We start from the raw sequence: 25,665 nt of genomic DNA on the forward strand, positions 1-25,665 counted from the left end.
TACAGTACCTAATTTATATATAAATATATTAACAGACGATACTAAACACTCAATTTATCCGCCTAAACGTCCGTAGCGTGGCGCTACGGACGGCGGGAAAGTAGTTCGGCTGCCCAATGACGTTCTACGTATTATAGGAGTTATTTTTACCGTTGTTTACGGATACTGCCACAATTTTTATAGGAATCATAACTATAGGAAACGGTTTTATAGGGGGATCTACTGTATATAGATTGGCTAATCGGTTCAAAATGTTTGGATGTCTTTTAGTAAAACTATTTAAATTGACACCGTAACCTATTGCTTTTAAGTAAATTATGCTAGAAGACGTAACTATAACAATTAAAATAATTTATTGAACACGGTGTGCTAGAAAATCCAAGCCACATGTACTGTACAATACTCGTTACTCTTTTCTTTCGCGTAACGCTAACGGAAAGTTAGCGTTACGCGAACGTCATTGAGAGTGAATGTATTGAGAGCGTCACAATAAGTGGTAATCGATTGTATACATATATAATTTGGTAAGATTGTAGATGGACACTGAATGAGAATGATGCTGTTGGGACCTTAACAGAGCTATAAACCATGTCTATAGAGGCAAAAAAGTCGAAGAAACCATCCTTTACATGTGACCGTTCACGAGATATAGCCACTGAAATCAGCGTAGGCCTACTTCCGGGCGCGATCGTGAGTCACGCCACGCTCTTCGCTAAGCCTATGCATGTTTAATAGACAGACCGTCATGGTAAGACATTCTAACGATATTTATCGGTAAAAAATAAAGAAAAATCCGACACTCGATCCTTTGCTAGATATTGTCTTCCAAATGTGAAACTCCAATGGCGGTTGTTTCGGTCGCCATCTTGCTTGCGCGCGTCATGTTTGCAAGTAAATTATAGGCATGGCAACCGGTGCCTATAACATAATAAATTCATTAACTTTTATTGATTGAGAACAATTTTTACCTTGAACCAGTACTCTGCCTATTTTTCAGGTTACGCGTCGTTCAAGACGAGCGACGCTCCACATATAGTCGTACGCTTAGTGTTGGCTATCGCTCGCGCCTCAGTGTCCACATGGGGCAAAGCCTCACACCCCTAAGTATATAACATCAAGTACTCCATGAAGAACCAAGTGGGCTATTCAAAACGCCGTCATAGTCAAGTGGGCTGAATAATTAAACTCGGCGTGACTGCGATCGCAGCCCGGAAGTACTGTACGCTGATTTCCGGAAGCTATATCAAGCGAAGGCTCACATGTACAGGTATGGTTCCTGCATAATTTATAAGGTCTATAAACATGTTTATAGACCTTGTGGATAAGGATACATGACAGAAAGTTTGATTTTCTGTAGATGGATGGTCCAAAATATTACTTTAAAATAGCACTTCTTCGGCTCAGAAAATTGATACTAATAGTTTAAAATATTTTAAAATATTTTAGCAGTTTATTTAATATATAAATAACAGATTATATCATTTCTAAAACAAATAACTTGATAGGTTTCTGTGTTTCACCTTGAGGTGGCGCTACTCGTCGATCCATGTGTTATTTATAATTTAAATGTAAGGATTAGTGTATAAATCTACGTAAGATTTATCCTTTTAATACAGTAATTTAATAAATTTTAACATTTTAAAAATGATTGAATATTATAAATGATAAAATAGCAATAACAGACAAAAAGTTACACGAGTTTATGTTTTATTTTTAAATCTCGGGAGTTTTTAATATATAGTTGGTGATTTTGAGGGTGTATATCCTAAAATTTTTAGAATTATATCCATTCTTTTAGAAACAAAAGCCCTATAATCAAAAGAATGTAGTTAATACATTCAGCAAGTATATACCAAAATTGTAGCATTGAAATATATTAATTTATCATTTTTTACATGAAATCAATATCACTGAATATTTCTTAAAAAGATAATAGATTTGAATACTTTTTATCCATGACATTATATTGATTAAACAAAGAACCTATAATAAATCGAGTTTTAAATTTAAAATACTATACTTTGAAATACTTTGTATCTTACTATAAAAGTGTTTGCATTATGCATCTACTAAATGTTATATTAAACAAAATTTGCAGCATGTTTTCCTAGGACACATATTTAAATATAACATCAATTCAATATGTTTACAAGCAAAAAATAAACCAATAAACAGATAAGAAACTAAGCATTAAAATTATTTAAATTTTTCTATGTATTTGTAATTTATCCATCATTTATTATATAACGAAAACTGTAAATGAAGTTGTTTTAAAATACTGAAAATGGCTAATAGATATTATTTTGATTGCTACACAGCATTATTTTAAACTTTCGGAAATTATAAATCCTGTTAAACTTAAATTTGACATTCTCTTTGTTCTTTTCTGAAAACTGTACTTATCATAAACCACAGTACTAAATTAAAAATGCAGTATAATTCTAAAAACATGATTAAGTTAATTGTCATTTCATATAGTTTTCTACGTATTTAAACTAATCAACTATGAAACTTCATAGGTGATTCATAAAGATTATCTTTCTGTATATGTAGTCGTATTTATGAAACAATTAGAAAAATAATTACAAATGTGGATAATTTATTTATTGTGAAAATAATGCAATAAGATAAACATTAAGTTTTTATTATATCTATTACAAATGTAATCACTTATATTAATAAATGATAGAGTAGTTTAATATTAATTGAAAGTTAATATTAAGTAAAGGATTGTTAATCAAGCAGTAGATTANAAATATAACCAGTATCTACCGTAATGAATCTGGAAATAATAATGAAGTAAAATTCGCAAATTATATTATTCACTTGGATTCGATAAAAATAATCAACTTTAAACTGGAAAAAATAAAAATATTCATTTTATGCTTTCAAATTGTTCAGATATCAGTCAATTGATAATATTCAACAATTTTATATGTTGATAAAAGCAGCTATAAATGTATGTGTAGAATATAACTAGAATATATAAAATACTGTATATTATTTTAAATATGCATTTATATAAAATATTCCTATGAAATATAGAAATTTTATTTTTAATCCGTAAAAATTCATCTTATAATTTAATTTCTCGTCAGTTTAAAATTTTTACCACGTGGTTAAAAGTTTCCTAAACACTGATCTAAGAACTGATTTTATGTGAACTTATTTCGTTAAAAATGCATAATATTTAGCATTAATTTAATAAAATTATGTACATAAACTTACCTCTTAATGGTTGTTATATTCACGTGTTTAGTTTATTCATTTACATGATGTTACATCGCGGTTAAATACTTTCGTTTTATGAGACGACAGACTAATCACATGTACTCGATGGTATGATGCAATACTTAGATAAAATTGACTTAAAATTATCTTTCAACCTCACTTTGTAATTGAATTAAACTATTGGTTAAAAACCAGAGATAAATTAAACAATTTATATTAATCGGACTATTTAATTGCTTTAAATTATTATTATGAAGTTTTAAATATTCATGTATATTTTAGATTTAATAATGGATAGTGATGTTCAGCGGCAAGGACATTTAATTGATATTGTTGACAGCAAGTGGAGAGAAGACAAACTTCCAGATGAGGATATTGCCGTACCAGCATTAGAACTTCCTGATCCTGAACCTGATAATGGAAACCCTCAAGAAACTCTTAAAGAACAAGAGCAAAAATGGACAGATTTAGCTTTACATAGAATTCATGATCAATCCTCTACAACTACAAGTAATTGAATGTAAAAACTTAATAAATTGGTAAGTTAATGTTTATGTTTTTAATCAAGTTAAACAATTACAGCCTAACCATTGTTTGTGAATTAATTTATTTACTACTTTGCAAACAGTAAGTAAATTGTATTAAATTATGAGTTGAATTGTGATATTATAAATACTTTTCTTTAACATAATCATTCTTGATTATGTATTGTTTTAGTCATAAGTTTTCAAAATAAAATATTATAAAGCATCACTTAAAATTCCTAAAACTTAAAAAAATCTAATACAAATAATGCAAACTAACATAATTCCTTCAAATAAGTTCATGTTTAACAAACATAAAAACATTTTAAATATTGTACGTTATTTGTTATATTATAGAACAAAACATTTATTCAATGAATTCATTAATTTAAATATTACATCTTATGTATCGGTAGTGTCTAAATGTTTTGATTTGCAGGACAAATTATGCATAAGTCAAAAGTAGGAGGGCTACAAATATTTTATATATTCCATATAATGTATACTAAAAGTTAGGCCAATTTCTATTGTTTTTAAATGATGTATCAAATGTGTTTGCAGGCCAGATTTGACCTGGGGGCATAGTTTGTGCACTATAGTTATGTATCGTTATTAAAAAGTTTCAAATCTCAAAAGTCATCTTTAGTTTATTAGTTTAAGTAACTTTTGATAATTTTTAAAACATTTTCAAATTTTGTGATTCCTTGAAATGCCATCTATTTTAAAAGTACAACTTGACTGTATTAATATCATCTTCAATGATAATATGGTTAAAATTAATTAATCTAGTTCATAAAGTGAATATAAACAATGTTTTTATCATAATGTTTTAACAAAAACCTTAAGACATGAATGAAATTTTTATATTCTAAATTATAATGGGTAAACGATATGATTCTTAAAAATAAGCCAAAACAGCAATAATTTTTATAGTAGGTCTAGTTTGAGAAGGAGAATTGGCTAATCGTCTGAATCAGGAAGCCTAGTTTCATCTGTTTTCGGCATAGAAAACAGTTGACGAAGTTTCGGTATATAACGGCAATAGAACTTCCATGTTCATATAAGCATATAAGATGCTAATCTGGTCTGCTCATTCATGTTTTAAAAGTGTTTAACGTAAACTTCCTGTTTCCATTGTGTACAGAAACATTCGTGTTTCCGAACGCATTTAGGATTAGTCCGAATATTTACAAAATTGGTAGACTTAACTTAGATATCCCGATATTAATTAAGTGACAGCGTATGGTTTCAGACTATCCGATAATTACGAATTCAGTCAATAGAATTCGTCGTATAAAACTNAAAAAATAACGGTGTTCTAAAAATAGAGTATATAAGGAGAATGGCCTATCGAATACCTATCGAATAGGTAGAAAACGTTAGTTACGTTTAAATAAATTTTTTCTCAGCAACTTAAGGTGCAGTTCTGTAGTCTATTATTTGCTGAATGAGTTTCGTTAGTTGCCAAGAAAATTTGATTATTTTGATAGGTCTAAGATAATTTCTTACCCTTTAACCACAAATGAATTATAGAAAATTATTCGTATGATTAAGATTGTCTTAGAAACTATCAAATAAGGATCAAAGTTTCTCGTTATCATTACATTTACTGTATCGACTATCCGAAATTTTTGTATTCGGATAGTCGATACAGTAAATGTGGAGGAGGTTAAGGCACTCTAGGTCTAGGGGACTCGGGATCGAAACCAGTGGAGCAACTATATAGAAATTTTTTGTGGGCGATATGTTCCCCATATACCTGTCCCTTACTACTCGTCTGCCTCCATTATTATTGGCCTGGCCGAATCGACGACGGAAAAAAAAAGGTATGGACAAAACCTTAGTATCCACAGGTTGCCTTGTGGACAGTAAGAGCAATGAGCACTAAAAATGAGAAAAAAAGCAACGATCATCAAACACTTCCGATAATAAATATGTTCACAGAAAGCTGTCACCGTTTTCTAAGAAAATAAAATAATAATCAGAAATCGTATTATAAAATAAAAAGTAAAATCTATATTTAACATAATCAAATAGGGGTATGCGTAAAATCTTAAATAATTGAAACGTAATATAAGTTATATAATCGATAATAACTCAGTTTTAATCTGGATGTATTAAAAATATAATAATAATGAAATGATGATTAAGTGTAATACTTTGTAAGTTTAAATTAAAATTTCTTTATGACCATTATCAAAATCGAAGAATTAAACTTAAGTTCGAACTTCTCAACTGTCGATTTTTAAAGTTATTTCTTCTCTTTTGTAAATTATTTCGGAATTAAAATGTAAAATACATTGCAGTCATCAAAATTGATTTAAGAAAATAAAAACTATTTACTTACAAAATATTTTTGTTTATTTNTACCCTAACTGTGTACCAAATTTCACCTCTTTAGGTTCAGCAGTTTGCTCTGGTGATGAATTGGTCAGTCAGTCAGGACAAGTAATTTTATATATATAGATATACGAGGGCTATTTTTTAAATAAGGTCCATTTGTGAATGAGAGTGAGAATGATGCGGCAAAGCACATGCACATCTGTTCCCAGCATGCTATGTGTGTGTTTAGACACAATTTGCAGCTGTATTGTCTGTCTGTGTGCTGAGCTGTAGAAGTTTATAATGTTTAAGAAAATTGAGTCACCCTCTGACTGTGAGATACAACCCATTATTTGATTCTTGAGTGCAAGAAATTTAGCAGCAGCAGAAATTCACCATCAGATTTATGAAGTTTACGATGATAATGCTATGAGTGACAGTAAAGTCCGAAAGTGGATGAGAATGTTCAAGGACAGTGGGTTAATGTGCGTGATGAGCCATACCCTGGCCATCCGTCTCTGATTTCTGAAGATTTGGTTTATGATGTGGAGAACAAAATTTGGGAGGACTGACGATTCACGATTTCAATGTTTTCAATTGAATTTCCACAGGTTTCAAGATCAGTTTTGTATGCCATTGTTTCGGAGAAACTGAATTATTGAAAATTGTGTTTTCAGTGGGTTCCAAGACTGCTTTCTAACGATCACAAAACAAAAGATTGGACAGTGCTTTATCGTTTTTGACTCGAAATAATCGGGAAGGAAATGAATTGTTGGACCACATCATTACAGGAGATGAGACTTGGGTGTCTCACATGACTCCTGAGTCCAAGCAACAGTCAATGGAATGGCAACACACATCGTCGCCAACCAAAGTGGAAGCCAAACAGACAATTTCGGCACAAAAGATTATGGCAACTGCCTTTTGGAACAGGAAAGGGATTTTGTTAGTGGATTTTATGCTGAGAGGCACAACAATCAATTCTGATACATATTGTGTGATCTTCAGAAAACTCCGGTGTGCCATACAAAATAAGTGGTATGGCTTACTGTCTTTTAGTGTGATGTTGCTCCATGACAATGCAAGGCTACACGTTTCTGCACAAACACAAGGTCTGATCAGTTCTTTTGGATAGGAACAACTGGATCATCCACCTTACAGTCAAGACCTTGCACCCAGTGATTTTCACTTGTTTCAGTACTTAAAGGAGTTCCTTGGTGGTCAGCAGTCAATGACAATGAAGAAGTGAAAACTGCAGTCATGGATTGGGTTTCTTCACAAGTGACAGATTTCTTTGAAGGCGGAATTAAAAAATTGTTGAACAGTATGACAAACGTTTGAACAAAAATGGAAATTATGTAGAAAAGTAGATAAAAGTAGTTGAATATAGAAAAAAATATATTTTAGTGATATTTACAGTATTTTTCTTCTTATTAAAAAAACAGACCTTATTTTAAAAATACCCTTCGTATTATGAATAACTATTATCCTAATGGCCTAGTCTAGCTTTCAGTTGATTATGGATGTAACACATCTTTATACAGGTGGTTTCTTTTCATTTTTAAACTATACTTTTATAATATTCTCGGCATACTTACCTGTCTCTTGCTGTGCACTAATGTGTGATGGTATAACATTTCAGAATCACTTATAATCTGTTTTCAGACAGATTACAATATAGCTTATAATTAGCAGAAGTTAATTTTTTAAAAAATTCACGTATGTTAATTGTCAATTTTGTACCTGAATTAAAATATTTTATAAAGTTACAATCTGATATCAAAGATTATTATTTTGATTATTAACTGGGTTTAATCTGTGGAAAGATATAAATTGATGAAGTAATAAATTATCAATAGAAGACATATACAGTAATAAATTAATAGCTTTACAATTAGAAGAACTAGCATTCAAAGATTATAATAAGAAAAGGCAGCTATAATAATAAAAAAATATTAATTTTTGTAATATTAGAAAGAATATAAATAAATTTGGAAATTGGAACTCAAGAAACTTTAATATGAATCATCAATTATTGATGTGGCATAATCCTTGTAATATTTGACTAATTTTTCACAGAAACTAACAACCAAAAATGCTAAACAATTTAAGAATCTCACAGATTTATTTAGATGAAAAATTTTTTCAGATATTCAGATATATTCATCATCTTATCAGAACCACAACACAAAAACTGACAAAATTAAATAGAAAATGGTATGTATAATGCATTTAAAAATAGAAGATATATTTTGTTACAAGCATTCAGATTTCAAAAATTATTTGAATGAATCTGCAGTACAATAATTTGAGTAAATCTACAAGACACCGTAAATTGTTCTGTAGTTTTTGAATTTCTTAACTCAAATTTTCTCCAAGTTTAAGTTTTCATGTTTTCCAGACACTGATTTATGTTCATTTCAACTTCCTAGACTCAAATTTTAATATTTATTCTATCCAAAGTGATCCTAATTATTAGATTTCCATGAACTTTTCAGACAGTTGTATCTACTGTCCAACACCCATTTGCAGATGATGTGCTAGTCTAAAGTGAGAGGTCCTCTCGTTTTATCTCAACAAGTTGTATCTGCAAAACTGTTCAATTCTGTTAGTTACATTGAACATTTTGCTGAAAGATGTTACACAAGCTGTTTAACACAAAAAAGCTATCAAAGATTCTTTATATAATGCAGAGAGGTAAAATACAAATCTATTCAGAATCAGCATTTTTTATTACTCTATTGTTTCTAACTTGAATTGTCAAGGAACATACAATCAATTTAGAGAACAGAAAGCAATCAATTACTAAGAATTTTGATAATTTTTAATTAATGCCACTGAAAAAAGAACCTTGGAAACTTTTGAAATTGGCTGTATGGAAAAAGTTAATGAATGATTGGATAGAAAAGAAATCAATTAAATGAAAAACATTCCTTCTTTCTTTTCTCTAAAATTAAGTTCGAGAATTTCAGTACAGCATTCGTATCAAACATTTTCAATGATGATGATGATGTTTCAGTTTTATTCATTTAATTTGCCATCATAACATCATTGTCATTGAAAACCTTTGAATGTTAGAAGTGCTATATTGAAATTCTCAAACTTGTAAGTATTATAGAGAAAAGAAAGATACAATTACATCATCCCTTCTTGACATAATAGAAAAAATTCTAGTAAAAATTGATGGATAAAGAACATTACTATCAATAATAAAAGAGCAAATATTATTCTTATGACATGACTGCTTCCTAAGAACCATTACTGAGGGTTAAATTGAAGGACTAGGATTTTCCTTATTGGACAAATATGCCAAAATAGAGGAACAGTATAATATGTTTTAGTAATTATTGCTTAGAACCAGAACTGGCCAATTGGATCCGATGTTTATGAATGTTTAAGAGGCCCCACACTAAGATAATCTCTAGTGTTATCAAATAAACACACCAATACATTGAAATACAGTATACATATAACATCACTTTACGGATTTTACAGAGAACAGCAATGATTTTAATTTTCTTCTGAATTCTTAAAAAGTAAAATTATGTTGAAACTTAATAATGTTGTTTTAATCTATAGTTTTTAAACTGATTTTAATATTGCATATTTTTAATCGTTTACTTTATTGATTAATCTTTTTATTACACTTATATCTGATTATCTAAGTATTATTTAATTATAATTATTAAGCATAATTTAAATGTAGCTGTCCTCTTTCTTTGAATATTATTTTCTGGAAATGAATTCATTTATTTAAATAATGTTAGTTAGAAATTATGTTTTGACTTATTTTATAAGTACTGCTCTATGATTTTTATTACTTACATTAGTTTTTTAATTTTTTATTTTAATTAATGGTCATTTTGTTTTAATTTAAGCAAAATTACCATTAATATTAATTTTAATATTAATTTTATTTTATAATTAATTTTTAACAGGTATCTTTGGGACTTTTTGATTTATGAAGAACTTTTAAAAATTTTTTTCAAGCATGAGAATATGATTATGATGAAAATATGTATGTAATTAAAATTGTTTATTTTTGTATTTTTATCAATTTAACATTTAATAAATAGAATTTTAAAAAGTTTTCTGTTGATTAATGTATTTATTTATTTAGTGTTTCATTTAATATTTTTTTTATATATACATGTTTTCTTCTTTAATTATTTTTTATTCATAAACATTAACTATGTATAGAGTGCCAACTTTAGACAGAAAGGCAGGAATAGATTATCTGGTTTATTATTTTAAAAAATTCATAACAATTTTCATTTTAAGAATTTTATCAAGAAATTTATTGATCCAAAAATAAATATTTGGAATAATATACAATGTAAACATGAGGAGCTTATTGAAACTGATAGTCAGTTTCCTCTTTAACTTCTGTCTCCTCAAACTGATTAGTTGATTAAGCACAGTTTAAAATATTAAAATTCTCATTAATGTGAAATATTCCTCTACATTCAAGTTAGTTCTGTGTGTACAATTTATTTACAGGAAATGTATAACATATCTCATTATGTAGTGATTGATCAACTAATAATCCAGAATGATCTGAAACAATTTTGGACAACTCTTAGGGATCAGATTTTTTTTTGAGAATTCCTAGACTGTGAATTGATCTGGTCTACACACTTCATCTGATCTCAGTACCTCACCCATACTTGAATGTCTTTCCTAGAGAAGTATAATCTCTCTCCCTTTCCTTCGTTGACCGTTGGCTCACAAGTATCTGAGGTCCTAGTGCTATCTGCTCTGAGCCTTTCTCTCCAGCCCTCACCTCAATTTCAATTTTAGAGAAATTTCTGACCAATAGAAAGCTTATGGTCAATGGGAGCTGGGACATTAAGAGATATCATCAGCTTAGGGAAAAAATTTAAATGGACTTGAAGTAAATAAATTATTTGAAAATTTATTTTAAGTTTTTTTATGGATATATTAATACCATGGTGATACCATGGTATTAATACCATGGTGATACCATGGTATTAATATATCCATAAAATGTAATTTGGTATTGGGAATAGTTCAATAAAATGTAAGATTTAAATTTATTCATCAAAATTTATTTTGTTCCCTTCAAAGTAATCTCCTCCCACTGCAATGCACTTATGTTAATGTTTTTTGCAAACCTTGAAATATGCTTTACAATCATTTTCATGAAACTTTTTCAGAACTCACAGCAAATTTTCTTTTATGACTTCAATTGACTTGAAACTTCACAGTTTCAAGTCAATTGAAATGAAGCAGAAATTTTAGTCAAGGAAACAGGAAAAGTAGCATGTGCCATGTAAGTGAATATGGAGGTTGTGGAACATATTTGTTGAATTTTTGGCCAAAAATTCATGAACAACAAGAGCATTGTGAGCAAGTACTTATTGTGGAGAAAAATCCAAGAGTTTTCTCACCACAAATCAGGTTTCTATGAATTTCTTCTTGCAAACAATGCAAAACACTCAAATAATATTCTTTGTTGACAGTTTGGTCAGTCGGAAGGAATTTATAGTGCACAAAACTATGACAATCAAAGAAAATGGTCAATATGACTTTGATTTTTGACTGACTTTGACTTGATCTTTTCAGTCTTGCTTCATTTCTCGAGTTCCATTCACTTGATTGTTGAGCTGTTTCTGTGTCAAAAGTGTAGATCCATGTTTCTCATCCATAATGATGTATTTTAAGAACAAGTTGCCTTGAGAAAGCATTTTCTCAGTTTTCTTTGCCTTGAGAAAGCATTTTCTCAGCTTTTGGAAAAATTCAATGTTTTTGGGATGACTTGAGAAACAACATGCTACAAGTCCAAATGATCTTTTAAAATTGCTTGACAAGATACAAATGATACTAGAACATGTACAATAATGTCCCTAATTGTTAAACAAATCTCTGCCTTGAGTGATATGTTCATCAGTTGAAATGGATGGTCAGCCAGACCTGGTTTATCTTCAACATGTTCTCTGCCTTTCTTGAACATCTTTTACTATATTGTTTTTGATATACTATCATCATCAAAGACTTTTTGCAACATTTTCAACATTTTTGTAGTAGTAATTCTGTTATGAAAACAAAATTTAATGCATGTTCTTTGTGCAATTATACTCAGCATTTTGAAAAATCACAGGTGCAAAAGATCTTTAGATGCAAAACAAGTGCATTTGCAAACAAAAACAGACAATGAACTACGATTCTACGATTACTGTTAGATGCCAATGAAAGTCATACCAGATGATGAAAAAATTATGACAGTGCCTCTTTCATAAACACATTTAAATGAATAATTCCCAATACATTTTGATCACAGTAGTATTAATTGTTTACAAAATAAAGAATATACAACTGTTGGATTTTGAGACATAATTGTTGGATGTTAAGATGGTGGTTTATCTTTGTGATATTGCCATCAGTGTTTAAAGAAATGCAACTGTAATGCTGTGGATGTGGTATCAGTGAGAAAAGTAGGTTATATGCTTAAACATGAAGAGAGTGGAGCAAAAACATACAAATGAACAAAAAGACTAGAACTTGTACTATATGGCATTAACATACCTCAGAGTCTCAAGTGTTAAGCAAGGAGTATTACACATAAGTAAATTTTGACAAGTTCTGTTTGACAGTATTACTTATATCTGATTGTGATTCCCTTGATGTTATACCATTGGTCTCATAAATTGCAGTGATGCCAAGAGTACCCAGACAATGATTGACCTGTCATAGTATTTTTAGTTAAGTTATAGTTGTCTAACACTCATCAACTCACTTTGTTTGATACAACAAACTGATGTACACTTCAAGCTGATGCTCAGTCACAGCAGCTTCTAATAATGACCTTTGGGCTTGTACAAAAGCAACATGGTACAAACAAGAACAATTTATTCCTTCCTGAATTTTGAAAGAATACTTTAAAGAAGTATTCTTTTAAAATTCAAAAGAATAACTAAAAGTTATTTTATACAGTTTATTATTATTAATTTTTGATTATAGAGTACAATATGTATCAATTTAGACAATTCAAAACAAAAATTCCATTTAATCTAGCAATAATTTTTCTTTTAACAAACAAACATTTTAAACTATTTTAAATGGCCTTCTTCCAGTCATTCAAAGAAGGCCATTTCAAATGTATTATTTAAAATATAAAAAGCCAATATAATTTATATTCTAAACATTTAAATAATTTATGTTTTAAAGCAGTGATGGCATCGTCAATAAAAGATTTCTTTCAAAAGCAGATCAAAATTGAATTTGAAATTAACACCAAACTGAAGGTCAAATATTGAATTTGAGTATTTATTTTATAATTACTAAAAATTATAAAATAACAAAAACATACATACAAATTTTACTTTATTTAAATTAACTTTTCAATTTATATCATACTCAACAACAATAAACTCTATAAGTTAGAAGAAAATAATAATGTGATTATAATGGAAACAAATATTTCATTTGATGGGAAATTACTAATTAATTACAATAATTTTTCTGGCTGAGATTCACAATTAGTGGCCTTTAAGACTTTCCAAGATAGATTTAGGACTCAGCTTTCACACAACATATGCAAAATTTTGAATTATCAAATGTTTTTTTTTTATAATTTATAAAAACCTAATACTTTCTGAACATTCAATGTGGATACCTTGAAATTTCACATGTGAAACAGACTTGCCATCACTGTTCTATAGTCTGAAGTTGGTCACTTAAGATGGTTAAAAATGTTTATTCGTTAAAATTTTATTGCTGGTTTACAAAAGTTTTATTTTCAATTTATTTATATCTTGTATCATTTCAATTTATACAATTATCTGTTTTATGGTAACTTCTTTATGATTTAAATGTAAAAATATAACTTCTGTACATAAAAAATTATCATCAATTATTGACATGACAATGAGATATAACTTGAAAATCTTTAAGTAATTTGTTTTGAATAAATTGTAATGGCATGTTTCAAATCTTTTTCTAATATAAAATTACATGCATTCAAATTTTATATATCACAATTAAAATTCTATACAGCCAACTTTTCATGCCAAACTGTCTATTAGATTGAAAAAAAGTTATGAAATACTATAGTTCCTTGATTCTTGGATGTATCATGATTTTGAAATCAAATTTTAAGAATTTTGTTTTAAGGAGAGAAAATTTTTTAAATAATCTATTTTATTAAGTTTTTTAAGTAATAATAAGTTAAACAATATAAATATCATAAAACAGTGTTTAGCATTTCTACAGTATTTTTATGTTTTTTTGCATATATAATAACTAAGTACTCATTTTAATGCTGCATCATAATGTCTTCTTGAAGGTATTTCAATTGTTAAAAAAGAAGTTTAAATTTTAGACACTTGTTATATGCAAAGTCCACTTGACCTAATGAGAGTGTCTAATAGTGTAGCGAAAATAGCTATTATTGATTCATAATTCATCACATTGTCTGCTTACAATAATTATAGTCTTAGACTGCAAGGGTAACACACCATACATTCTAAGAAACACTGTTACTTTGGACAAGTAAAATTAGGTAAAAGGATGCATCTTAGAAAATTTGGAAATGTATTATTTTTAATTTAGAGAACATGTTTAAACAATTAGTCATATAATTTTATGAATCATTGTTTTATTATGGAGTAATTAAAATTCGATGATTATAATATCATATCATATCAAGTTTTAATTTGTCAAAAATATGAAACTAATTAAGCTTAGATATAATATATAAAATATGCAATAAAGTTAATAAAACATATTTTATATTTGAAAAATTTCAAAATCCACTATTCAAAATTTTTAAATTAATTTCATATTTAACAGTAATATTTAATTTTTCTGAGAAAGACTACTGGAATTATAAGTTTTCATTGCTGCATTATTTAAAATTATTAGTTCATTAGCAACTATACAGTTGAATTGAACTCATGTTACAGGGTATTGAATTAATTTCTCAAAAATTAACATGTGAATCTATCATTCTGTAGTTAGTTTTTCTGTCTTTAAAAAATGATAAAAATTGTTTAAGCCTGGAATATTTTATGACACTTGTATATAAACTAAGAATTGTGATCTCCAAAGGGTTTTAAAAAGTTTTTTCAGTTGCAAAAATTTTTTTTAAATAATAAAGTGCCGGTATGATTTAAAAACAGAAAAAAGTGACTTATTTAAGCCTAACATTATGCTTCTATTGGATAATTAGAGTAAAAAATAATTGGGATCATACTAATTTTCTGTCTAACAAAGATGTTTTAAATTTAGACAAATTGCAGATATTTTTGTGTCATTTTCGAGGAAAGTGGTGGTGATATACTTGGTAGTGTGAATTCAAGACAGCGAAAGTAAATGAATATTTAAATAATTTTCTAACATAGCCTAATTTACATTATCTAAATTTTGCAGATACTGTATTCTAGTATTAGTTAATTTTGTTCATTTGGTAACTAAATTCGTTCTCTGTATCATTATATTTTTATTTTTCTCAATACAGATAATATATTTCCGATTTTCGGTTATTAGAATCGCCGTTTAATAGAATCAATAGTTAATCTTTTTAAAAATTTTAGTTTCCATTTTCATATTTTTCTGTAGATAGTAGCAGGCATGGCTTAGTAGTAAAAGCAAACCTTTACGAAACTGGACTTCACGAATGAATAAATAACGACAATACTAGGGTCTTCTCATTTCCTGGTCTTTTGCTTGTTCCGGGAACCCGGGATAAAAGTGAACTGTTTCCCGGGATCCCGGGAAATCCCGGGATAGAATTAATTATTTTTAAAGTATACAAAATATCTTGAAATCAAATAATATAATTATTTTCCATTTTTAAAGTAATTTTAAAGTTCTGTAACCTCCAAAATCATATTAATAATGCTGTGTAAGGTCTATAGGCTTATAATAAAAATTACCTTTAAATAACGTAGAAATTTTCACAAATAGAAAAAAATTAATTAAAGTTTGCTGGAAACTGCATACAACAACAACAAAAAAAATGTTTTGAATTGAGTTAAAAATTAAAAAAATGAACTTCTAATTTAGAAGGTAATTTTCGTTTTTTAAATAAAATATAATACAAAATATTGCAAACTTTTATAAGATTTTAAAAAGCAAAGATGGTCAATACTCCGATAACTCACTCTAATTCTTATTTTAGTAATGAAAAGTCTTGCCACCGAGAATGCCCTTTCCGATTCAATTGATGTGATTGGAATAGTGTTTAATGCATTTAAGAGAAGACAGATATTATGTGTTTTTTCACCTGTAGCCTGGAAGCTTTCGAGTTCGTTTTCGAGATTGTAGTACTTCTTTCGCTCTCTAGTATTCTTGATTTGTCTACCTTGGCTGCTTTAATAGCGGCATCAAGCTTAGAGCTCGATAATTCGGCAATTCATTTGGCTTTAATAATCAGGTTTATGAAGAAAAACTTCATACTTGCAGACTTTGTACTCGTTTGTATCCTTGCCCAATTTGCACAATCTGGCGTCAGGCATTTATTGAAGCTACTGGGCATGGTTAAAACTCAAGACAGCGTAAGCACAATTATTCCAGATATTACAGGTTCCGACAAGTAAAGAATTTTTATAGTCCTGCCACAAATAAGCTATATATTGATTATTGACCATTTGTGACATGCTATAACGAGCAAAAATTTAAAAAAAACTAATAGGTAGGTTTAAAATTAATAAATACAAATGTATTCTGACAGTGAATGAGTTAATTATGCTTTCTATTTGCAAAATTCCTCAACCTTAACACAAAATAAGAAAAAAAGTGAATTTTTAAGAAATTTGCGGGATTTCCCGGGATAAGAAAAATTTCCCGGGATATTTCCCGGGTTAAAAAAACAACCGGGATCCCGGAATCCCGTTTGAGAAACCCTAGACAATACCTTTATTTCTCTATAAAACAAGTTTTCCATTTTCTGCTAAATCATCTTTAGGAACCGCTTTAATTTAGGTATTCCAATTCTCTTAGTTCTCCAACAACTCAGAGAATTAGAAGCCCTGAAAAGTTTAAAAGCGGACAATTTCGAGGATATATTAATTATAAAGAAGCAAAATGTATTTCTCGTGAATGGAGAGTATGGTATTGTACCGGTACATTTCGATGATTTAAGTACGTCATTTTTATACACGCATCTGATTGGAGTTTTCGAATTTGAAATACATCGTGTTCTTTAGATGTACCATTTTTTGTTCGATTAATATATGATGATCTTAGGGGAAGATCGAAAACATTTTTTTAATAGAGAAATAAAGGTACAGTGGTTATTTTTTCATATTTTCAATTTATGGTCACCCTATTCTTACGTGACTAATGTATTTTGTTTTAAGGACATAAATCTTGCAATATTTTGGATAGATTTTAAAATCTATAATCCTCCGTATTACTCAGTATGGTATCTATACGATCTTTTTGTGTAGAAACGATAGTTTCCATACGATCTTTTTAGTAGATATTAAATAATTCTCGAAAATTCCGCAATCCTACGTCTGTAGACACTATCGGTTATTCAATGATCCAAAACGTAGAATTTAATTATATTTATTTTGGTTGATTACATACATTATTACATGCATTTCGGGCCGACTCTCATTTTACGGTCCATCATCATTTTGAATTCAATCAACAGTCTCTTTAAATACGAAATTACACGAATGTAATATGGGATATTTTTACACCAATACACTAGGCAAATAATAGTCAGAAATGAGACCATAAAGCATTGATGTTTTATGCAAGCTCAATAAATCGTTGGTCTTTAAAAGTAAACCTCACGTTGCTCTAAAGTGTAACAATGTAGCCATCGAATTTACTGTATCCAAACCAAAGATCTGCACTTCTTTATTGTATACTGTTTGCATCTGTCTTTACTATAGAATTATTGTATAATGATATTATACAATTCTCATTCAAAAAATTAAAATATTCGGAAATTGCTAAAGTGAAATAATATGAAATTATGTTATATTGAATGCTGTTTTCATCAATAAATTTTCAGAAAACTGAATATAATAAATATTACTAAAAATTGTAAACTGAAAATTAAATTAATATTTTGTATAGGTTCAAATTATCAAAATAAGCATAAACAATTTTATTGAAAATTACAGCTCAAATAACTTAATAGTAATTTTAACTTTAGTATTGATTATATTTTGTAATGGTTGGATATAATATTGATAATCCATAACCTGATCTCTTTTGATTCATAACCTGTGATCTCTAGTGTTATTTCCTTAAATGTTGCAATAAGTTTACTTTTATTACTAAGAACTGACTCATCATATCATTTCTTTATTAGATTCCATAAATTTTTTATGGGATTTAAATCTGATGAATTTACTATCCATGAAAAACCTTAATCTGTTTTTTCTACAGTCATTGTGTTATAGATTTGGCAGTATGACAAAATGTTCCATCTTGGTGGAAAACAAACTCATTTTGTTAGAAATTTCAGCAATAAATTTTCAGATTTTATCATAAAACATTGAAAGAATATTACATTCATTTAATATAAATAACTCAACACTTCTTGTAGATATTTGATATCTATCAACATTAATATTAAAATTTTTAAAAAATATTTTAAGGATATTTCCTAATTTATTTTAACTAAGTATAACTTTTCCTGATTACCATATTACACAGAAAGTCTTTATTTTTTTATATTCATTCAGTTATTTTGATAAAAAGAAAAATGCCTACATTGTTGTATTCATGTTACCTGTACAGTGTTTTACTCTGCTTGAACAGTATTGAAAATTAATAATGAATCTGAACAGTTTAGATTCATCCCACATTTTTTCAAATATGTAATACAATCAAAATAACAACTTAAAGCCCCAATAGTATATATAATAAATTGATCGTTTGGCAATTTATAATACAATCAATCTAATATGCAAAATTGCATATTTAAATTGATATTTTCTTAGAGTTTGCTGCAAATTGTTAGCTTCCTTTTTTATATCAAGCTTTTTTACATCATTATATCAATTATTTTTAAATTTTTCATTTACCACATACAATATAATTGCTGTAAAACAATTACACAATTACAGTTTGTAGTCAATGTTATGTTGAACATTTGCGATTTAACTCTTGTCGAAAAATTCTTTATACTGTATTAAAAACTTGTGATTTAAAAGTGATTAAGAAGTGTCATATTATTTTTTGATTTTTGAAAAATATGAAGTCAATACAAATTGTGAGTATTAAAAAAATGTAAACTGAATGGAAAATTTGTATGATATAAATCTTTGAATATTAGAGGTCATTAGTATCCCGAAGATCTATTTATCTGGAAGATCAAAAAATTACTAGGGGTCATCTAGATTCTAGTGGAGAAATCCATTGTTATTGTGTTTAAACATATTCTACAAAATAATACAGTATATATTAATAATTGATATATCTTTAAATTTTAGTAGCTTAAAATAAACACAAAGTTTAAAATTTTGATTATGTTTAACAAAGCAAATATTATTAATTCTTAATTGATTTTCTTTTATATCTTTCAGCTTATAATTTCAATTTATTATTATTATGTATGAGTGTAAACAGTGGTTGACAAATTAAAACTAATTTTCGAAAGAGGTCATCGTGCATAAAAGATTAAAATATTTTACTTTTATTATTTTGAATAGTTATTTACGCTTAATGAAAATAAATAACATTTTCTGTATTTTATAATTAAATTTTTGCTAAACATTTCAGATTTATAGCAATTTATTTAAATGTGTGTTTTGTTTTCAAATACAGTCGGATCTCAATCACATTCGTCGAATTCAAATACAGTCGTTTTCAAGGGAACTGAGAAAATGTTTAAGTTAAACTTTTGAATCACTTTCAGTGAATATAATCGTCACAAAAGTGCAACACGGTGGCACAAATTAACACTGTACAACTGTGAATTTGTACGTGTATTCTTAACAAATAAGTTTCAATTTATTATACGTTCTGTATAGTAAGTTACTACATGTAGCCTATATATATATATATTAGTATTTTATGTTGTTCACTTGTTCAAATGTTACAACATATAAAAGGAAAAGTAAAACTGTGAAATTAGGTCATATATTTAAAAAAATGAAGTTTGCTTCTTGTTTTTTCGATGGACTTGTCATATACAGGTTTGTGACAAGTCAGTTGGTACAGTTTGTGACATCAGTTGTCTCCTTTCGCCTAAACTCCAGTCACGTGAAAGAATAGAGTCATTCTAAAGGTTAGCTCACATTGACAGTGGATAGTGAAAACGAATGAGAAACCGGAAAGCCAATTTTATTCGCTTAGCAAAATTGGTTTACACTACAAAACGTGGAAAGCGAAAATTTTCAACGTGTTAGACTGGCGGAGCGATTTGATAAACGGGAAAATTTGTCGGTAATGGCATCACAATCATATACAGTATTATGTATTATTCGCTTTTGCTTTTTGCATCCGCTGGCGATTTCGCAGTCAGATTAAGTAAGCTGAAGTGAATACATAATTCGTTTTTTTTTTCATTTTTTTTAATAATCACTTTAAATTTTTCCATTTCAAAGTGAATAACGCGAAAGTGAGAAAAAAGTGCTATAGGGTACCGAAAAATATTAAGTGTGAAATCATATAAATGAAAAACTTATAACTGAAGTGTTTTATAATGGAGAAAGTACAGCGCAAAAAATATTTAACATATATAACACAAGCGAGAAACATAAACGAGGTTCGACTACGTATAGGCCTATATACATAATATCCACTTATTAAAATCACAGATATTTTTATTAGTCAGTTAATGTTATTAGAATAAACATGATCCAGAATATATACAATAAGTTAAAATATTAACTTTGAGTTTCGGTTATAATTATGCTTATCATCAGATTAAGTCATTTTTTATCCGACTTTTCGTGTTATTAGACTTTACATGTAGTATAAAGCACAATTATCAATTAGCTCTATATTTAGTCTGTAATACTATTTTTATAGATTAAAATATCAGAAATTTATTACCTATTTATTTGCTTTTCTTATTAACTGTTTTATTGCGTTTCTTGTAAGAACTAATTAATCTAAAACCATGCTTACCTTGTCAAACATTTGAGGAAATAAATGATTCCGATACAAGAATGGCAGTTTATGAAATAAAGGTGTTTGACACGGCAAGTGCTGTTTTGGACTAATCAGTTCTTACAGGAAACTCAGTAAATTAAGTATCACACAGCACAACTCCAGAATTGACTACTGTTAACTATGTTTGTGTTAGTTACTTAGTTATTGTTATTGCAGTCTAATAGGGTCAAGAACCTATTAGATTAAACTGTATTAGGTTCAAATTTTATTTGAAATTTTTATCCTTATTTTCATAAATTTTTAAACCCAGAGAAGCATTTATATTAAATATAATCAAGATTTATGTTTCATTTTTTTAAGATTATTCAAAAATAAGAAAATATTTTATATCTTTTAGTTGTATAATTATTATTATTATTATTGAGAGTTAATATATTTTAAATAAATTAAAATTAAAAATTATCATTAAAAGAAAAATAAATAAAATGCTCTGAAATCATTTAATATTATATGCACTCTCACTAATCTGAATGTATGCTAATTCAAACTATGTTTAATTTGAATCAATTTTATCAATTTTGTTTTTTCTTTAAACATTCTATCAAAAAACTAAATTAAATCATGTTTTTTTTTTTAAATGACAAATTTATGAAATTATTATATACTACACATTACAGTATAAAAGTTTATTTAAATGTATGTCTGTTTTAGTAAACAATTAAGTTTAAAGTGCAACTTCTTCATACGAAATTAGAATAACTTTATGAAAGCTTTCTGTATTATTGTTAGACTTAAGAAGACTTATTATTGTAAATACTTAAGAAGCATTTAAAACAAACACTATATACAGTAGAACCTCGATTATCCGGACTAATTGGGGATGAAGGTAGTCCGGATAAGGAAAAATCCGGATAATCGAAACAAATACTTTAATTTGTCTTTTAATGATAATACAACACGTTTTCTTTTCGATGACATATCGGTAATATTAAAAGTAAATACTGTATTTAAATCGTGATCAAATTTTCAAGAAACAAACGTTCGTATTGAATTTGGACTACTACTGACCAACGCTAACAGACTACCTATTGTTTAAAAGGCCCTCTGGTGGCGCAAGAAGACGGATTTTATAAAATAAAAAGCAGTTGAAACTGCATTTTTATGAATAAAAATTTGACAAACTATTTATCGTTTTATGACGAGTAAAATTTTTTCGTCGCGTTCGCGGCTTTTAAGTAATGCATAAACCTTCGAGGCGCGAGGCCCTTCGGACCGCGAGGCATAGGCGGTGGCCCACGTCGTCCATGCCTTACGCCGCCCTTGGTCATAGAAATGATGTAATTTGAATATAAATTATTTATAAATACGTATGTCAAGTTATATTTTTATTACTACGTAAAATATATTTAAGAGTTTACGACCACTGTGCTGGGTGAGACGTTGTTGAAACAAAAAAAGTTATGCATTCCGTCACGTACATAAACAGTGTCGTAATTCGCCAAGTGCAAATCAGCAAATTCGTAAAATTTTTGTTTATTTTGAACAATCCGGATAATCGAAAATCCGGATAATAGAGGTCCGGATAATCGAGGTTCTACTGTAATTGTTTTCTATCTCCCATCATTTCAATTTGTTTTTGAATATCTCAGAATTATTTCTATCGCAGTTTCTCCATATCTTATTGATTTTAAATAAAACAGTAACAATATTTAAAATTAATATATACAGTATAATATATTTAATTTGAAATTAAATAATAATGAAAAGATATTAAGTTTAAATATTACACTCGTATTTATTTATTTACAATATATTAATATTATTAAAAGAGTTGAATAGTTTTTACAAGAAAAAATTTTAGTAATACATGATAATTTTATTATTATAAAATACTTTCAATGCAATTCAGTAAAATTAATAATAAAAACAAAACAAATACAGTCAAACCTCGTTATTGCATCGTTGGTTTATGCGAAGTTTGCGTTAGTGCGAAGCGGATTTGCCGTGGACTTTCAATGTTAACAAGTTCAGATAATATGTAATACAAAGTGTATCTTGGTCCAGTGAATTCAATAATAATTAAAGTCATTTAATACAAAACCCATTATTTCCGGCTTCTCCAAAGTCGCACGAGCCACATCATGACCAGAGGGTGTGTTTTCGATTTTGACGTTTAGCTACAACGCTTACATCAATGTTATCGTTGTCGTTGGCAATGCAGATACGCTAATCCAACTCGAAAAATTACACTTTTTCTTATAGTCGATGCTGCGAGAACATCAAACAATTATAAGTCAGTTGCACTGGAAATCGAATGTTAATAGGTTTGGGAGATTTTCAATTACTTTATTTAAGCCACTGTAGAAATGTGCATGGGGATACATATTTCTGCAGTGATTTCTTCTTTCAAACCACTGTATCTCAATAAAATGTATGTTTGGAGTAACACAAGTTATACTTGTATATAACAAGAAAAATACGGCAATCGGTTAAAAAATGATTCCCCTTGTTTTTGTTTTGTTTTGTTTTTTTTGTTTTGGTTTTTTACATGTTTGGACTCAGGAGACTTTGAAATGTCAAGAAATGCAAAAAAGTTGGCGATTTTTTCTGTGTATATAGATGATGATTGGGTGTGTATGGGGGAAGGGGCACGATTTTTTTTTCACCCACTTTGAAGGTTAAATAACTGCTGTGCTTTTCGTCGAAAATATCCGAAATTTTGCAAGGAGGTTTATGTATCAGGATGATTGATACTATTAAATTTTGGTGGTTAAAGATCAAGGGGATGATGAGATAGAGGGGATCGGTTATCATATCTGGAGTAGAGTAGGACTTAATGACGATTTTACTCGTTATTATCATTTACAATTTTTTATAAAACTCATCCCTATCCTCAAAATTAAGCTTATTGCCATTTTATAATAATTAATAATATAAAAAGTTTTTAATAATAAAATATCATAACAGATTACGCCACACAGTTTTAAATGTTGTCGGGAAAGTTATGCAATTCGTTGCTGGATTTCTTTTATTACAGAATATAAATAATGTTTATTCTATTCTATATACAGTATATTAATAGATTTAATTTTATAAAGGTGTGTTATATCAATATTTTATATTCTTCTTAATTTCATTTTTATTTGTATTTTGCTAACTTTATATACTTCTTAAGCTTATTTTTATCTATTGTTAATCTTATATTTTTTATATTTATTTATTTAATTCTTTTAACTTTAAATTCTTAATTTATTCTCTGCTGTGCACGTCCGAACTGTATTTAAATTTGTATTCAGACTACTTCAAAAGTTAAAATTTAAATGGAATGTTCTACTCGTGGAATATTTTCTAAAAACAGATTTAAAAACCTGGTGATGGCCTATGGGAGTAGGCTGAAAACGTTTGTTAATAAAAAATTCTCTCAGCAATTGCACAGGTATTTAATNATAAAATTTTATTTTTAAACTCTCTATATTATTCATTATTATTGTTATTTTTTTTAATGTCTGAAGTTAAAATAGGTCTATATTATATCGTAAATATTTAATATTCTTTGTTCATGAAGATATTTTTCAAAATTGCAATTTTTTTAAACACAAGGCCGCTTTAATTCTTTCGTTCTTTCATGGATAATTGCGTTTAGCATCAAATTAGTTAACTAATAAACTGGTTTGCTGGTAAACCGGTTCTCGGTTAATTAGTGTTTATCTGCGAAACAAAAACCCGGTTCATCGCGGTTTCCAAACCTAAAAATCGGTTAACCGTGGCTTTTAGCCACGCTTTTGATTCAGATAATCAATAATCGCTTCCAAATTGAGAATGGGTGATTATACGCTTAATCTAATGCTTTTCAATCAGTATAAACTTTTAGAGACTCCGAGATGACTAATTTACTTTTGTACTAAAAATACAGTTTTTTTTTTTTAAATTATTACGTTCATTTCTTCAGTTTGTGATATCAAATCTTACTTTTAATTGGGATAAATTTTAAGGCTTACAGTGTTTTTATACGAGTTGATAAAGATCTAAACTTTAGTACAGATGACACATTTATGTTCTTACGGATAATTTTTGACATAAACGATATCCTTCAGTCGACATTATTTGTGGCCAGTGGCAAATAATTATAATGCAAAAGATTTAGTGTTTTTGTGTTTTAAAACTTTTTAATTCTTTCTATCTTAATTGTGATAATATAAATTTATTCATTATTCACGCATTAAACTAAGCTTATCGTAATTGACTTGGACACCGATTTAAGAAAAAAGTTGAAGAGAATTAAACGAAAATAAATTATATAAAGACACTTTGTTTTATATTTTTAAATGGGTAAACCTCTATTTTTATTTCTTTTAATTTTAAATATAGCCTATATATTAAAAGAATTATTACATAATTTTCCTTAAGACATAATTGACTATTTGTGATGTTTACAGGTTATTTTATTATATAAATTTCTAAAATTATTGTGTATTCCTCTTCAAATTTGCACCATTTAATTTAGCAGAAAATTTTTTTAAATAAATATTTTAAATAATATTCT

At 28.1% G+C, this 25,665-nt stretch overlaps 1 protein-coding gene across 2 annotated transcripts in view; it reads left to right on the forward strand.

Moving 5' to 3' along the window:
* LOC111630396 (anaphase-promoting complex subunit 13-like) overlaps positions 1 to 25,665 on the forward strand; it is a 45,100-nt gene that overhangs the window by 4,150 nt on the left and 15,285 nt on the right. The window contains exons 2-3 of one of the 2 annotated variants that reach the window (XM_023374521.1): positions 3,514 to 3,770; positions 10,016 to 10,156. In XM_023374521.1, coding sequence (XP_023230289.1) covers positions 3,514 to 3,749 — 236 coding nt within the window. In that variant the 3' untranslated portion in view covers positions 3,750 to 3,770; positions 10,016 to 10,156. Of the gene's footprint in view, positions 1 to 3,513; positions 3,771 to 10,015; positions 10,157 to 25,665 lie in introns of those variants that run through there. The other variant, XM_023374596.1, reaches the window with a different exon arrangement.

This window comes from Centruroides sculpturatus, unplaced genomic scaffold (assembly GCF_000671375.1).
Source record: "Centruroides sculpturatus isolate CEXI.00-Female unplaced genomic scaffold, Cexi_2.0 scaffold126, whole genome shotgun sequence".
In the NCBI taxonomy this organism is placed as follows: domain Eukaryota; kingdom Metazoa; phylum Arthropoda; class Arachnida; order Scorpiones; family Buthidae; genus Centruroides; species Centruroides sculpturatus.